The 15,992-nt window shown below is 42.6% G+C and overlaps 1 protein-coding gene across 2 annotated transcripts in view; it reads right to left on the bottom strand.

The window, feature by feature from the left end:
• The window catches only part of ABCA4 (ATP binding cassette subfamily A member 4), a 128,437-nt gene that overhangs the window by 68,435 nt on the left and 44,010 nt on the right, over window positions 1-15,992 (bottom strand). For both annotated transcript variants that reach the window (XM_025996528.2, XM_072754574.1), the window contains 3 exons: window positions 4,781-4,986; window positions 3,975-4,151; window positions 1,851-2,073 (listed from right to left, as the gene is read on the bottom strand). In XM_025996528.2, coding sequence (XP_025852313.2) covers window positions 1,851-2,073; window positions 3,975-4,151; window positions 4,781-4,986 — 606 coding nt within the window. The remainder of the gene's footprint in view (window positions 1-1,850; window positions 2,074-3,974; window positions 4,152-4,780; window positions 4,987-15,992) is intronic.

The following is a 15,992-nucleotide window of genomic DNA, read 5'->3' as shown; positions in this document are numbered from 1 at the left end:
CAAAGATGGGAGTGTCATTCTAAGGAATCCTATTTTGGTGTGCAAAATTCTGTTTCCGTCATCACTGGAACAATGATCTGGTTCCCACAAGGAGAAACCCCTTTGTGCAAGAAACTCATAGTGAACATTTTTTTTATCTCACGTCCTAGAAGCTTTGAAGTCTTAATGCCCATTCTTAGGAAGGCAGATCTCAATGTCACTTACCAGACATTGCAAGATATCATATATGTCAGACATGTATGACAAGTCAGACACTTGTGCATTTTGACTCCTTTAATTTGGAGGACACAAAACGTCTTGGAAATGGGAAAAGGGGCAGACTGAAGGTTGAGAAGGAACAAGGGACCACTAGAAGAAGACAAGGATCATCTTTGTTGAGCTCAAGTTTCCTGCAAATTAATTAATTAATTAATTAATTAATTTTTAGATTTTATTTATTTATTCATGAGAGAGAGAGGCAGAGACACAGGCAGAGGGATAGGCAGGCTCCATGCAGGGAGCCTGATGCGGGACTCGATCCCAGGTCTCCAAGATCAGGCCCTGGGCCAAAGGCGGTGCCAAACTGCTGAGCCACCCAGGCTGCCCGGATCCTGCAAATTCAAAGCCACAAATTTAAAGCTAGGTCGCTTGAACAGGATGACCTCTACATCAGCACTGGTTTTGATAGGGCTATAGTACAGGGTTTGACTAAGGCTGAAAACAAAACCCTTCAGAATCATACATTTTACTGCAAAAAGAAGGGGTAGGATTTGGTTTAACTGAGTATTTGCTGGGTGGACAGAATATGTGATGGAACATTCTTGGATCAGGTTGACATCAGTATGGTCCAGCATGGGATAGGACACACTTAGCCAGAGTTCATGGTTCAGCACACACATTGCTTAGTATAGAGGGGCACTTAATATGACCAGTAGAAAGATAAAACAAGCTTGATAGCATCATAACAGGAGCCTGCAAGGTCTAAAGTCTGAAGTTTATATGAAATCCTGACAGATAAATATAAAAAACTACCCAAATTTATGAAACTTATCATCTAACAAGTACAAAAGAGAATCTGTGGAGGAACTAAAAATGGAGGAAAAGAATATATTATGAAATAATGTTTCATTATTTCCAAGTCTAGCTTGTGAAGGAGCTGCAAGTTTGCAGAGGATGGACCTATGCATGTTGCTGGCAGCTGTAAAAACTCTATTGCTGAGAAAGGACAGACTCTAAGTCCCATCCTTCAAAATGTCTTGGAGACTTTTGGGGCTGCAGAATATCTTACAGTCAAGCCATGAATGGTGTGACCCTGATGGTAACTAATAAACAGTCTAGGTCTGCTCTCCTAATACAATGCAAAGGCTCCTCACATTCTAACCCCAGCTTCTGGTTGAGACAGTAATCCCAGGAAAACACTCTTTGTACTCATTTCTTCCGTGTCTGAAAGAGAGAACCCTTCGCACATATAGTCATTCTGTGTTGGGCTCTCCTAACAGTAGCTTCTCCATATAGTCCATGGAATGGGGCTAGATAATCTCTTTTTTTTAATTAATTAATTAATTTTTTATTTATTTTTATTTTTATTTTTTTTTTTAGGTAATCTCTGTAGACTGCGGGTCACTGGGCAGGAAGTGGGAATGGGGGACACACTATGATACTGGGGCTCCTTGGGGAGACACTAGTCTTTTCCATCTTGGCTGAAATGACTGGGCAGCTGCATATGGCCACTTCAGCTGAAATGGCTGGGTAGTTACATATCAGGCTATCCTTGGTGACCAGATGACTGCAGGCATGAGTTCATTAGTAGGAGGAGAGCTGGGAGGTACAAAACTATTCAAGATTTTCTGGGATTTCTCCATCTGGCTTACCATGATAAATATGGTCAGAAGGAAGATGCTCATTGACATGATAGAAAAGCTGTCCAGGAACCAGGTACACCAAATCACTGCATTGGAGACACCCTGATTTTTCAAGGTTTCCTTCAGTCTCAACTCCTTCTCCAAGACGATACTCTTTACAGTCATGGAGACAGAGTAGATCCAGGCCAGCACCATGAAGATAGGGAAACAGCGGTTCAGGATGATCATAAAACTGAAGCAAGAGGAGAGAAACAGAAAAGTAGAATGCCCTGTATCTGGTGGAGGTAGAGTAAATGTTTGTTGATTGGATGTGTTGAGAACAAAGCCCAGATGGAGGGGAAGGCAGAAAAATCCCCCCTGGGCATTAACAGGCTTGAATCTTTTAATACATTGCACCTTTCCCTGAAGGATTACATTTTCCTTAGAGCAAGATGGTAGCTTTTTGGTTAGCTCAGATGAATGCTCTACAAGTTATATGTGTAAAATAAAATTGTACTATGTATGCTATACAGTGTGGACCTTTTTGTAAGATCTCATGGGAAAGAACTACAAACTTGATGATGTGGTTGTGAAGATACATGCTAACTGACAGTGAAGTCCAAGAAGGTGAACTACCAATGAAAGGAACTGATATTGGTGGTAAGACCAATAGCTGGGCTCCCCAAGGGCATCAGCCACCTTAGCACTATCTGTCCCAGGGGATCAAACTGCAGTTATGCAGGAAGAGGTACAGAATAATTATTCAATGTGGCACTTTCAGAAGGCAATTGACCCAACAATCAATCAGTGATCCAGTAGCAACTACTCTACCTGCCATGTACCGGAAGAATAATTCCATGGATATTCATTCTAGCAAGCAAGATAGATTTGATATTCTGGAATTACTTTATTGCAAACTTCACATATATTTTCCCTGTGCTTGATGTGCTAGTAAAGCCCTTGGGATTATGATGTAGTGAAAATTGCTGGTTGTCACAGGAAGGGCCAATTCCAATGTGGTAGGGTTCTCAAGATGGTCCTAAAGAAAGAACTAGAAATTCCTAAAGCCTGCACTCTGGAATCTGCCACCAGAGAGCTCTCCCACTCTAAATGGCCAGACTCGCCACAGACTCCTTATTGTGTACCCCACTACCCTGCCAAATGTGGAACTGGGTTTTTGCCCTTGACTCTATGTCCCATTGACATCTATTGTCTAAAACAAAACCGACTGCAGAATAGCCACTGTTACCTCTTTAGTCCCTGTAGAGCTGAGGAAGGAGATCCTATTGGACTAATGTGTTGAGAGAGGGTTTCCTGTGCCCATCCCATATTGGACTTTATCTTACTGTTTGTCAGGTGGCAATTTGACTTTTCTTTTCTTCAGGCTGTGAGTGTTTCTCTCCTTCCTGGACCCCCTGACACAATGTGTTTTTTTCTAGAAGCTGAATCCTAAGCCAGTCTGGGTCTCTGCTGCTGTCCTGGGAGTGTTCCTGCCCACATCCACCATGGTAAATGAGCCCACTCTGTCCTCTCTTCCTCTCTGTCCCTCTCTCTATCACCGCCCCCCCCTCCAAATTCACGTTCAGAAAACAATAGGCTACTTGCTTAGCTTGCTATTGGCCAACAGATGCACAGGCCTGGGGGTGGGCAGGAAGGGAGGGTTCCAGCTCATCCAACACATTCCTCTACCTTCTCATTAAGCATGCACCATGGGAATGTTAATTAGGGAAGGAGCTGCATTATTCTGAGGCTCCTAGGAACCAGACCTACTTGCAATGCAGAGTCCTAATTTGCTGATTTGGCAATCATTGGGCAAACACTCTGACCAGAACTCTTCCACATACCAAACATACTACGTAGTGGAAACTTAAAAGGCCTTTGTCCCCTTTCCCAACCTCACTTCCCTTGCTTTTATTTTCACCTTCCCTTTTCTACCCACAACACCAACTCTTTTCTCCCTGCCACTTCACTTGCTCGTCGGGCCCTGCCTGGAGTCTGGGAGAGGCTGGCTCCTCATTCAGAGCTCCATGCTCTTCAAGCTGGTCTCACTCCTGGGGTTTCTCTCCAAAGAGACTGAAGCCTGGGGATTACTCCCTCTCATCCCATCAACCTGATTAATATGTCTGGGAGGGAGACTGGAAGCCTCTGACTCACGAGTCATCCACGAAGCAGGGGTAAGGCATCTGCTGGAGATAGATTCCAACTGGAACCTCAACCTGGGCCTGACTCCTTGTGATCCCCTGTTCAATCATGTCCTGTAGATAGGCAAACCCTCCCCAGATGTATCGGAAGTCTTCCACGGGATCAGCTCTGGGACCAGAATCCCAGTACCTACAAAGAAACCGGAGGGAGGGACAATGGATGGGAATGGGAATGGACAGTTTAGTGGCACTTCACAAGCACAAGTGGACTCAGAACTCACTCTCTTTAAACCTCACCCCTAAAATGTTCCAAACTGATTCTATTTTCTAGTTTGTAGTTCAAATCTCAGTTACCAATATTAGCCACAGTGACTTGTAATTGCTTTAATTCAAGGATTCTACCTTGGGAGCATTATAAAATATCTTATCTCCCCTTAATTAAATTTCACTGATTTTTAAGCTGAGGCCAGTCTCTATCTTTGACTCTGTACCAAATGTAATTTTTCAGTGGCTTTGGAGAAACCTCATTTGTAGAACCTCTACATGAAGATAATTCAATACCTAGAGGTCTCCATCTCTAAACTGCCCAAATGCCAGCAAGGGACAGTGCTAAATTGTGGGAGTGATGACAGGGTCACTGAGCTCTTCTGGTTCCATACAGCTAACAGAGCCAACTGTTTAGTTAGCTTAGTTCTCTGATACCAAAGTGTTTCTGTGCCTGTCCAAGTAACCCTACTGTCCCTAGGTGATGGGCCTCTGTTCCTTGCCTCATACATTCCTGGGGATGCACAGGGACTTCAAGATTGCCTGAAACATCACCTGTCTTTGATCTTATTGGTCTTCTCCACCACATCTATGTCCATCCGGATCTTGTACTTCACATGGGTTGGTAGGGCACTGGTCCAGGGATACATGTCAGGGAACACTACACCAGCCCAGAACCTGTTTTCCTCCAGCAGAGACAGGGCTCGTTGAGTGAGCTGAATTTCATCATCATAGCTTTCAAACTTATCCAGGATCAAGCACTGCAGATAATCACAAAGGTTGAGAGCATCTGAAGAACACCAACAGCAAAGACTCAATTGCAAAAAAAAAAAAAAAAAAAAAAAAGAGGCAGAGGATAGGGCTGCTGCCCTAGGGGATGGGTCAAATGCAAGGAGATCTATAAACTTACTATTTGCTTAACTGTGGGGTCTGGGGTCAAATTTCCACTGTGTCTAGATTTGGGGGTAAAGGGGCCTTACAAATGCTTACTTGCTCTCATCCCTGCAGATTTAATGAGGGCCATACCACCCGGCTGTCCAAGGCTGTCCAAATATGCAAGTTTTCAAAATGACAAAAATACTCAGAGCTCTCACTCCCCAGCATGGGGAGGCAAGGGAATGGGGTCACACTGGATACAGGCTGCTTTGAAGATCAGAAAGCAAGCTGATAAAAGAGTTTTAAAAGAGAGAGAGAGAAGCAGTCGTAGCAGTGAACCTTCCTGTCTCTCTGCAAATACACAATGGTGGCCAGCTGAGGGAAGAACAGGGAAGGAGAACACAAACAACAGAGAGCCAAAACCATTTAGTCCAAGAAATAATTTCCAGTTATGATTCTGACAGGTAATGCAGGTGGGGGAGGAGTTTCCTAATAGATCTTCTTCCTTCCCACTGGAAGAGGGAAAAAAAAAAAATCATCCCTCCCCACCTTCCAAAGGCCCTACAGAAAAGCAAAGCTAAGAATTTCTTTTAAATTTTAACATTGAAAATAAATAAATAAATAAATAAATAAATAAATAAATAAATAAATAAATTTGAACATTGCGGGTTGTCCAATAAATGTAGAGGTTTGTTAAACTCTTAGACTATCCTGGGATCTGGTTTTTCCCTTAACCTCTTGTTCCTATAATACACTAGAGTTATTGTGTCAACGTTTCTTTCTTAGAATGTAACTCACAAGAGGTCAGATAGGCTTGTCTTGATTAATTTGTTCACTCAATACTTACTGAGAGCCTGTAATGTGCCAGAGCCTGCTTGGCTCCAGGGGTACAAGGAGGAAAGATAAAAATCTCTTCCTGAGAGAAACTCTAGACCTAATGAGGGAAAGGTGTGGAGTAAATCAACAATCACAATACAAAATGACTGGGCTCTGATGAAAGCAAGTCCAGAGTAGTCTGGGAATCCATCATGGCTAAGTCTACCTGGAGGGGAACAGGAGGGCTGCCTGAAGGAAGGGATTCTGAGTAGGAGGAGGATGAGAAGGAATGAGCCAGAGGAAGAAAGTGGGGGGAAGGTCAGCTCCAGCACAGAGAACACATAGGGTGTCCGGAGACCTGTAAGAATAGAGCAATGGTTCTCATCCTTGGCTGTGCTTACAACCACTGGGGAGCTTTAAAAAGACACCTACTCTCAGGTCTCACTCCAAACAATGAAATCAGACTCTCAAAAGGCAGGGCCAAGGCATCAGCATTGTGTTGAGTGCTCCTTAGGTCTTTCCAAAGTGCAGAGAAGTAGAAGGAACCAGAGGGAGGGTGAGCAGTCAGAAGGTGGGTGAGGGCCACATCAGTTGCCCTGCGGGACTTGCAGTGTGACCAACCAATGAGGAGCTTTCTAGGACAGGAGGATTTCCATGCTAAAACTGGGAGCCCTCCAGGCAAATTTTAAAAGGCCATAAGAAACTAGTGGAGGGTTTTAAGCAAGGGTAGGACAAGTGGGATCCAATTGTGTTTCTGAACAATTACTGGTGGGGCAAGGGGGGAAGCAGGAAGCTTGGTTAGAAGACTGTTGTGAAACAGGCTTAAAGGAACACATGAACTCACACAGAGCCTGTGAGTTACCTGGAATCCTCAGTTTACTGAAGAGGAAACTGAACTCCAGAAGACCTGCTAGAGGTCACACAGCTAGCAAGTGGCTGGGCCTGGATTCCCTCCCCACCTTTCAGAGGCCCAGACTTCTCCCCCCATCTCAGGAGCCATGGGCACGGCCTAATTCACTGCCCTCCACATGCTCCCAACTGTCTTGTAAAGTAGGAGAGCACAATTCTTATTTATCCTCCCTTTGCAGCCCAGGGATCTCAGGCGCCAAGAGGCTGAGTCACTTCCCCAAAGTGGTGGAATAGGGGTCAAACTCTAGTTCATTTGATCCCACAACTAATACCAGGAGAAGTAGAGAAGAGAGGAAGGTGGACAGGTCATAAAGAGCTCATCAGTGACCCGAGCTCCTGCTGACCGGGTAAGAAGCCGGCAAGCCCAATTCCTTTACCCAACCCCTCACTGCTAAGTCCCCCTCAGGCAATCCCAGAAGGTGAACCAGCAGCCTCACTGTACTGAGGAACTGAATCTGAACAACAAAATACTGCAAACCCACTCTCTTTGGGGCTTCTGAACTAAACTGTCCCACCTCAAGCTCCACATCCTGGGGAGCAGGTCCCGTGTAGTGTTCTCTCTCTTCTAGATAAAAAGAAAGAAAACTCAAGATACCGTTAGCTTTCCAGCTGATATGGGAAGAGGAACACGGGTAATAAGAAAATACAGAGGGCCAAGGCTTAAGTGACACCATATTAAAAAGATAATTACCTCAAATGGAAGTGGAATTTCTTTAAAAAATACCAGTAAGTCCACACTTACTTACACATCATAAAGAAAAATAGGAAATTTTCTTTACTTAGCTAATCTTTTACAAACAAGCATCACCCAGCCTATTGCTGGTTAGTCCTTTAATGAGATAAAGGACTTAAGTACCTCATGACACCGAAAGTCCTTAATACATGGTTATTTTTTCTGGAAATAACATAAGGTTTGCTATTTTATGTTTTGGGGGCATTCTTGTTTGCTTGTTGGTTTTCTTGTTTTGGTGTGGAATATAGACTTTCACCATAGTCGAAGACCAAAGGCCCAGCTCCCAACATGTCAGTACTTAACAGCACTCTATGGGGACAGAGAATTGGCAACCTCCTTGGACAAGGAAGATCAAAACTAAACTGCTAGAGTACATTAAAAAAACAAACAAAGAAAAAGAAGCACATTTAAGTTTCCTCTGGGGAGACCTTGTTCTACAAAATTGAGTAATAAAAGAATCTCATTTAAAAAAAAATCAGTTTAGGGGAGCTTGACTGGCTCGGTCAGTGAGACATGAGACTCTTGATCTTGCAGTTGTGAGTTCAAGCTCCATGCTGAGTGTGGAGATTACTCAAAGATAAAATCTTTAAAAAATGAAAATAAATAAATACATCAGTTTAGCAAGTTTAGGTCTGCATATACAGAATTCTAGTATGGATGATTCAAGTGAATTTAAAATTAAATTTCCAAAACGAAAAAATTATTTGGAGAGATGGAAGTTCTTCTTTGTGGTTTCTTTTAGCTGTAGGACATTAGAACCCACACACGGCGTATTCTACCAATTTACTCGGCATCACAGGGCCCTGGACAGGGGTCCCTGCTTTATTAGGGAGGAAACAAGCATGTGAGGGACCAAGGGCCTTGCCTGAGGTCAATACGGGTCAGGAGCAGAATCTGCATCCATGTCTTCAGAGATCAAGTTGAAGGGTGGTGCTGTTTCCACGTTACTGTAAGAGTAAGTCCCATTCCAACCACGAGGTCATGGTGATAGAATTCTTCAACAGGAAGACCACCTGCCCCTGCCCAGTAGAGCTGCATGGCCCAGCAGAACCTTCTACGTGGAGGAAATGTTCTGTATCTTCCTATCCAGTATGGTGGCTAGTCACCAAAAAAAGCTATTGAGCACTTGAAATGTGTCTAAGGCATCTGAGGCACTAAATTTTTCTAATCAGAATTTAAATAGCCGCATGTGGCCACTGGTTACTGTGCTCATCACCAGAGCTCTACAAACAAAGTTCCTGGAGGTCAGGCGCCATTCTCGCTCATTGTGGTCTCTGGAAGAATATTTTCTCAAGAAAAGGACTCAATAAGTGTCTGTTGAATTGAATTCATTTAAATTTAGAAGTCTTGATTGATGTAAGAAATACAGCTTTACTACCATATGTTGAATATAATCCTGTGCACCCTGGATTCAGAGGATAAACTAGGAGTAATTAGTAACAAGTAAGTTTTGGAGATAATGTTAATGAGAGTATAATTCTCACTAAAGCAAAAAAGCTAATAAAAACAAATAAATTTTAATAATGTGGCTTTCTGAGCCATCTAGCTCATTCTCTTTGAACTTTCCTTTTATGTCTTAAAGGGATATCCATACTGCAATAAGCGGCTGGTGTTTTCAATGACTTTGTTGAATCCCACAATGACGTGGGCTCCATCCTGGCTGTTTTATCAGGCAGCTGATTCACAGTCACGTTTCCTGTTGTGTCCCCCTAGATTGGCACCCTGATACTCGGTGGAAAAACAAAACGTAAAAGGTTCTCAAACTCTCATTTCTATCCTGAAACATCTGATCCATTTTCAAAGTCGGGTTATTTTCCCCACCTTGGAAAGTGGTATGGTGTAGTGTTTAAGAGACAGACAGCCCTGAATGCCAACCCCACTCTGCCGTCTTCTAACTGTATCTGTTTCTCTATTTGCAAAACTGAGATACACCCTACCTCATAGGTGTGTTTTAAGGATCACATGACAGTGTTTGGGAAGGGCGAGTTAATGCCTCCTGGTAAGAATAAAAGCTAGTGCTTACCAAAGGCTCGCTATGCACCCAAACTGGCCCAAGGGCTTTGCTCATATGAACCCCTGAGCCTGCACCACCACTTTATGAGGCCAGTTACAGTGATCACTCCAAGCTCACTGAGGAGGCATGACAAGGCAACTGTCCTCTGGAGGATACTAAACTGTCTCACAAATAATGAGAACTTGATAAGTACCATTTTTATTACTGTTTTTGCAAACTATCTTAAAAGTCAACACAGGCTAATGGCTTTTAAGCCCCTGCCAGGTTACTTTTCATTTGTGACAGCTGTTTGTCTGGGGAGGAAGGCAGTTATTTTCTTTAAATAATATGATTTGGAACACAACACATTCCAAGCTGATCTACAGCATCTCATCTGGTTAGAACAATGCTACAGACTGAAGCCAAAGTCCCATGTCCCACCCGGACAACGGGGGTAGGGATGGGGATGAGTTCTAAACCACTGGTGTTCACTAGCTCCTCTTTGGCCATTAAGTGAACGTCAGACAACTCTACTTATGAAGAGGGCTTATGAAGATCATCCAGAATGCCATCTTCACCAAATTTCCCTTAAGTAAAGGCACAGCAATTATGGAAGCTGCTTTGGACATAATGCAGAAGTTCTTGGGTCATCTTCTGAGGTATGGCTCACGATGTACCTTTACGTTCTCCTGGGGAGGTCACTTGCCTCAGAGAAAGTAGCCTCATTCTCTGTTGCTACTTGTTCTGGTCCCTGAAGTTAAAATCTTGGCTAACAGTCCAATAATAAATACATACAAAAATAAATACAATATTTATTTATATGAGTATGTGTATGAGTGTGTTTGGGAGACAAAGATGAAGGACTAAAGCCATAGCCAGGGTCATGGATTTTGATGTATTTGGTCTGGTCTGATTAGCTCACAAATGAAAACACAGTAGGTTCTAACAAGGCTGATGCCATGGAGTCTATCTATAAAGGCTGTTTGGTTCTACAGAGAGAGAAACTAGATGATCATGTACATGGTCATGGATATTAGGGAAGAATAATGTAGGTACATAAGAATTGGCTAGTTTAAAGGGTTCAACATAAAGATAGCACTGGTAATGGAAAACATTCAAAGGGCATCTTCAGTGAATAAAAAGACAGTGTCTTATGGTCTAAGAGGCAAATTCTGGGCAAGTTTTGCACCAGAGTTTAGAATCTGAAAGAGTACCATTAAAGTGCCTTGTGACAGCAAAGGACAGAAAGGCAAGAGAAGGGAGTTCCTTGTTCCCTTCATTTCCCAACTGCTATAGCCGAACCCTGGTGACAGGGCTACTACTATTTGAAGTCCACACAAGTCCTACATTTCCTCGTTGGTTGTTTTGCTGATACTCCCCCCAGGAAACAGAGTTCACCCTAGCGGAAGAGGTTCGAGCTCTCTCCAGGGCAGGCAGCTGTGCTCGAGACTTCTTGAGAATGCAGTCATTTGTTTACACTGCTAAATCAAACACCACCTTGGGAGGAGAAGCTGCAGTAGCAGCAGGCTTCCTTCTTCAACTCTGACCTGCCAGACCCTAAATTCAAACACATTAAATAATAGATGAATTAAATTATATTTTAAGTAGGAAACATTGCCCAGTAGAGGCAAAGAAAGAATCTCTCTTTTTGTTTGAACTTGATAATCAAAGGGGAATGGCACCCTGTAATGACATATTCTGACTAATACACCCAGGATGTGTCAGGAGTGAGTCTGGGGATAAGGGAGGGCTGTACTCTTAGATATGCTGGCTCTACAATCTTGCCTCTTACATCTTTAACTTCCATACTTAGTCTGAGAACAAAGCAGCTGATAAATGCCAATGGAGGCCCGAAGTGGTCCTGCTGGTGTTAATGTAGACACCTGGGGTTCCTTTGAAAAATGCCAATGGATGTGGGCAAACATCCCAGAACGAATTTCCTGGCAGATCTAGACTCTAACACTCAAGATTCATTTCCCACCACATGGAAAAAGTCACTAAATAAAATGTTTGAGTTGGTTGGGATGGTGAGACAGAGGCCAAGGGTACTACCATAAATTTTTTCTAACACACAGGACACTGTGAACAGACATCTGAAACCTTGTACCACAAAGAGTGAGGAAATGCACTGCGACTAGAACACAAAGGGACAGGAAATGCACAGCTGTTAAAATATGTCTATTTCTAAAATAAATAAATAATGAAACAAAAAGTCAAGTTGCAGCACCAAGATACACACTGGGCAAAGAAGTCACCAGGTAATGCTTCTTACTAATTGGGCCAAAGGAAGACACAATAACCTGGCTAGTAACTGCAGAAGACTCTAGCTCTTAATGCTTTCTGGTTTAATCATTCCACCAACTCTGGGAGGTCAGTGTTACTATATTTAAGATATTTCATAATCAACAGAGTCAGGCACTGACCAATTGGAGCACATTCTGGTTGCAAAGAGCTAATCTGGCTACAGTGGTGAACACTCCCCAAATTGCAGTACACATTGTTGTCCTCACTTTTCAGGCAGTTGAACAGCATTGTTGCCCTAAATCACAGAGCCCATAAATAAGTGCTGAAAATGGCATCCCATAGCCTGCTGGGTAAAGCTGGCCTTTCTAGTCTCATCTCCAGACCCTACTGTTCCTCCCCACCGCCACCTACCACCTACTCTCCTGATGCTACAGCCATACCTCTGTGCCTGTGTTTATGCTCTTTCTTCTGCCTGAAACTGTCTTTCTGCCTTGCTTAACCAGCAAGTTCAGCCTTTAAGACCCAGCATAAATGTGTTTTCAGTTTTAATTTGGCCTGCATGGGTGTCTACTTTATGTCACCGTAGCTCCACTAACATAAAATGGGAAATCAAAAGATAAATAAGACAGTTTCAGCCCTTAAGTGGCTCACGTCTATGGGGATGGGGAAGCGTATGAACAAATAATTACAAAGGCTACAATAGAGGAATATGGTGTGTGGAGGAAGGCCTGTAACACCAGAGTTGAGTCCTGACGGGCAGCCAGGGGGTACAGGAGGCAAAGAGTCTGCCTGTATAGGTGGGAGGCCTGAGGCTTACGGCATGCCATCCTTACAATGTGGAAGACCCATGAAAGGGTTAGACTGGGAGTGACTTCACCTTTATGGCAACTAGGTGTCACTGAGGAGCTTTGAGCAGAACCATCATGGCAAGATGGGTTTTAGATCCCACTGAAGGCAACGTGGGAGATGAGTAGAAGTAGCAGAGAATGGATGTACAGTGACCAGCTAGGAGAGATAGTATAAACTCTGTAAACAGAGGCCATACATGGAGAGTGAGAGGAAGTAGGGATTTCAGAGACAGTTTGGAGGAAGACTTGATGATTCTTGTCGGATGTGTGACATTTAAATTTGGATTTGTGCAGTTTGTTTCTGTTCCATCAGACAGAATTATTGTTCTAGTAGTCCTTTGAGAGACCATTAATGTAGCATTATTTGATAACATGCTTCTCTCTCTCAATAAAATTTGATCTTCTAGAGACCAGAGATTATTTGTATTTATTCAGATAGTTCAATGAATGTGAATATATGAATGACCAAATCAGCTAAAATCTTTTTGGTTTCCTACTCTAAGCCTAGTTATTTTCATGCAGAAAAGACCCAATCAGAATAGTATCTGTTATTCAGAGGTATTACAAAATAATTGCTGTCTTCATCCAACTCATTATATAATTTATCAAAACAATACATACTGAGCCTCCACTAATGTCCCCTCATATTACAGGAGAAAGAACTACCTCTTTAGAGGCAGACAGGTCTGGATTCCAATTCTGGGTCCCCACTTATCTGCTGTGCTATGTTAGGCAAGTTAGTCAACTTCTTTGAGGCTCCATTTTTAATTCTATAAAATGGAAACAATTATACCTCCAGGGAGGCAGTTAGGAGGGTTGCACAAGAGGGCATGTAAAAGTGCTCAACATAGTGGCTGGTTGGCAGCAGCCTCAGACACAAATCCCTTCCCCATGACCTCAGCCCACCCCTCACCTGCATTCTCCTGCCTCTGAGAGTCCCATTCTATGCTTCTGTGAGCCTGGGGACACACAAAATAAAGTCACTGCTTATGATTCAACTCATGGCCCCTGAAATAACACAGCTTTTGCAATGTAGACTTCTGCCCTCTATCTACCTCTCCCTTGATTTCTCTCTAATTTCCCAATGCATATCTGGAGCCAATGAATCTTCAGAAGAAATAAGTAGGACAGATATTCCACAAATATCTATATATATGACTCTAAACATATTACATGATCAATGGCTTTATCTTCCTAATCCTTTTTTTTTTCTTAGGCTAGCCTGAAAACTATACTCCTTGAGCACACTTTGATTGGGTGGTTGATGGCATGTCACCAGGAGCATGCAAGGAACTGAGGAAAATGAATAAAAAAAAAATCCCACTGCTGCTATTTCATCAACAAGATAATCACCATAAAGAAAATGAATGTTAGCTATGCACATACATAGATTATGAGGACAGCAGAGGTGAAAGCAGTTAATGAATACATTTCAAGACTTAGAGAAAGGTAGTTGTAACTGGTTAAAGTACAATTTAATGCCCTGATCAGAGATATTTTCATATTGAAATTTGGCTGAATTCAGCTTCCTGATGTGAAATTCAAGACCTGAAATTCAAATACACTATGTAATTTAAATACATTGTGAACTCTAAATAGTATTCCATCTGTGCCAGGCCTAACCCTTCACGAAATAAATAAATCAAAGGAAGGGGTGTGTATGTTTGTTTTAACTAAAGGGTAATTAGAGGAATAATTTGTTAATTTTCTATTTTTTTCTCAAGAAGAAAAATATATGTGAATATGACACATATAAATTATGACTATAAAAGCATACATATAGCAGTTTAAGAGATTAATCTATATGAAGACTTGTTTGCCTTCGGTCTCCTTAAATTTGGGGAAGAGGATGATTTGAACACCTGCAGAAATGAATCTCTCCACATGTTAGAGATGTGACGCTCCCCAAACACCACCATCACCCCTTTACCTAGCCTAATGTCTACCTTCTTACTTGGAGGGATGCCTTTTGTTCATTCCTTTTTTCCTGCTAAGGGCAGGGGATCAGAGGAAAGACAGAATGTGATAATGGAATGAATGAGATTATAGAATCCCCTTGTTGAGGTGGTGCTCTGAGGACAGAAAAAGTTCTAGAGCCACTAGACCATTGTCCACAGAAGTTACAAAATGGTTCCCAGGGCATTTATCAACAATTCATGGCCATCTGGAAAGGAGGGCATTAATACACCCACCTAACAGCCAAGGAACCCATAGCCTAACTATCAATGGCATGAACTATACGCTCTGCACACTTCTCTCATTTTGTCCTTACAACTCTATGAGGTCTGTTATCTGGATTTTACAGATAAGAAAATTGAACCTTAGCAGATAAAGTGAATTTCTTAGAGTAACATAGCTCAATAAGAAGCAGAGATTCAGGCCCATTTGTCCTCACTGGACAGGTGAGAAAGTTCTACACTCAGTGGCCTAACATGGCATATAAGTGACCCAGCAAGGCAGTTCCAGGAGAATAGGAACTCTCTAGGCTACTTAACGGAATGTCTAGTAACTAAGACCTCATTCCAAATAGAAAGGAAGGAGATTTAGTTCTTTTATTATTTGAAGAGGAAACCTATTGAATCATTCCCTTTTCCTATAAAGACAAAATCTCTTAGTTCTCAGAGCTTCTATTACTGATCAATATCACATCTGAGTGTCACATTGACCTAGATCAACATAATTTTCATTTAAAGGACTGTTTTTGCTTGAATTGTCCCAAAATGATTTTTTTCTTTCTTGGAATATGCAGGGAAGTAAGCAACAAGGCTGGCCTAGTCCAAGGCATATTGAAAAGGAGTGCTTCCGACGGGTCTTAAACAAGTCTGTGAAGGAACATACTTGCTGCCTTGTCCTGGAGAGACCCTTAGAGTCATGGGGAAAGAGTTTTCATCCCACTCTGCTATTGAGCAGTTGTCAGGATGGGAGCTGGAGGGTTTCTTGAGGCTCTACCAGACTTCACAAAGCATAAGAACAGAAGCAGAATATTTCAGGATCAATTGCAGTGATTGGTTTCTTCCTCACTGCACATTTCTCCCTCCTGCATTTTCCTTTCAGTTCAGCATCCCCTTGCTTTCTTCCTCCCTCTGACCCCTGCAAAAGCAGGAAGACCAGAAACCTCATCATAATCACCTGCAGGGCTTCTGCCTCCATCAATACCCCTCTTAGGAACCCCTGAGGGAGGCCACTGACCTGTGGCCACCACAGCCTTTGCTTAGGAGCATTTAGCTCAGTTAATGGGATTGCAAGGCCCTCGGAAGTCTTGGTGGTTGAGGCAGGATGTAATTAGCTGCTCATAATCCCTAGAAGGGCACCAAGAACAGCTCAGTGGCTAAGTCTGATTTCACTAAC

The sequence above is a fragment of the Vulpes vulpes genome, chromosome 3 (assembly GCF_048418805.1).
Source record: "Vulpes vulpes isolate BD-2025 chromosome 3, VulVul3, whole genome shotgun sequence".
In the NCBI taxonomy this organism is placed as follows: Eukaryota; Metazoa; Chordata; class Mammalia; order Carnivora; family Canidae; genus Vulpes; species Vulpes vulpes.
The sequence above is the reverse complement of the archived record's forward strand: the minus strand, read 5'-3'. Positions and strand labels throughout refer to the sequence as shown.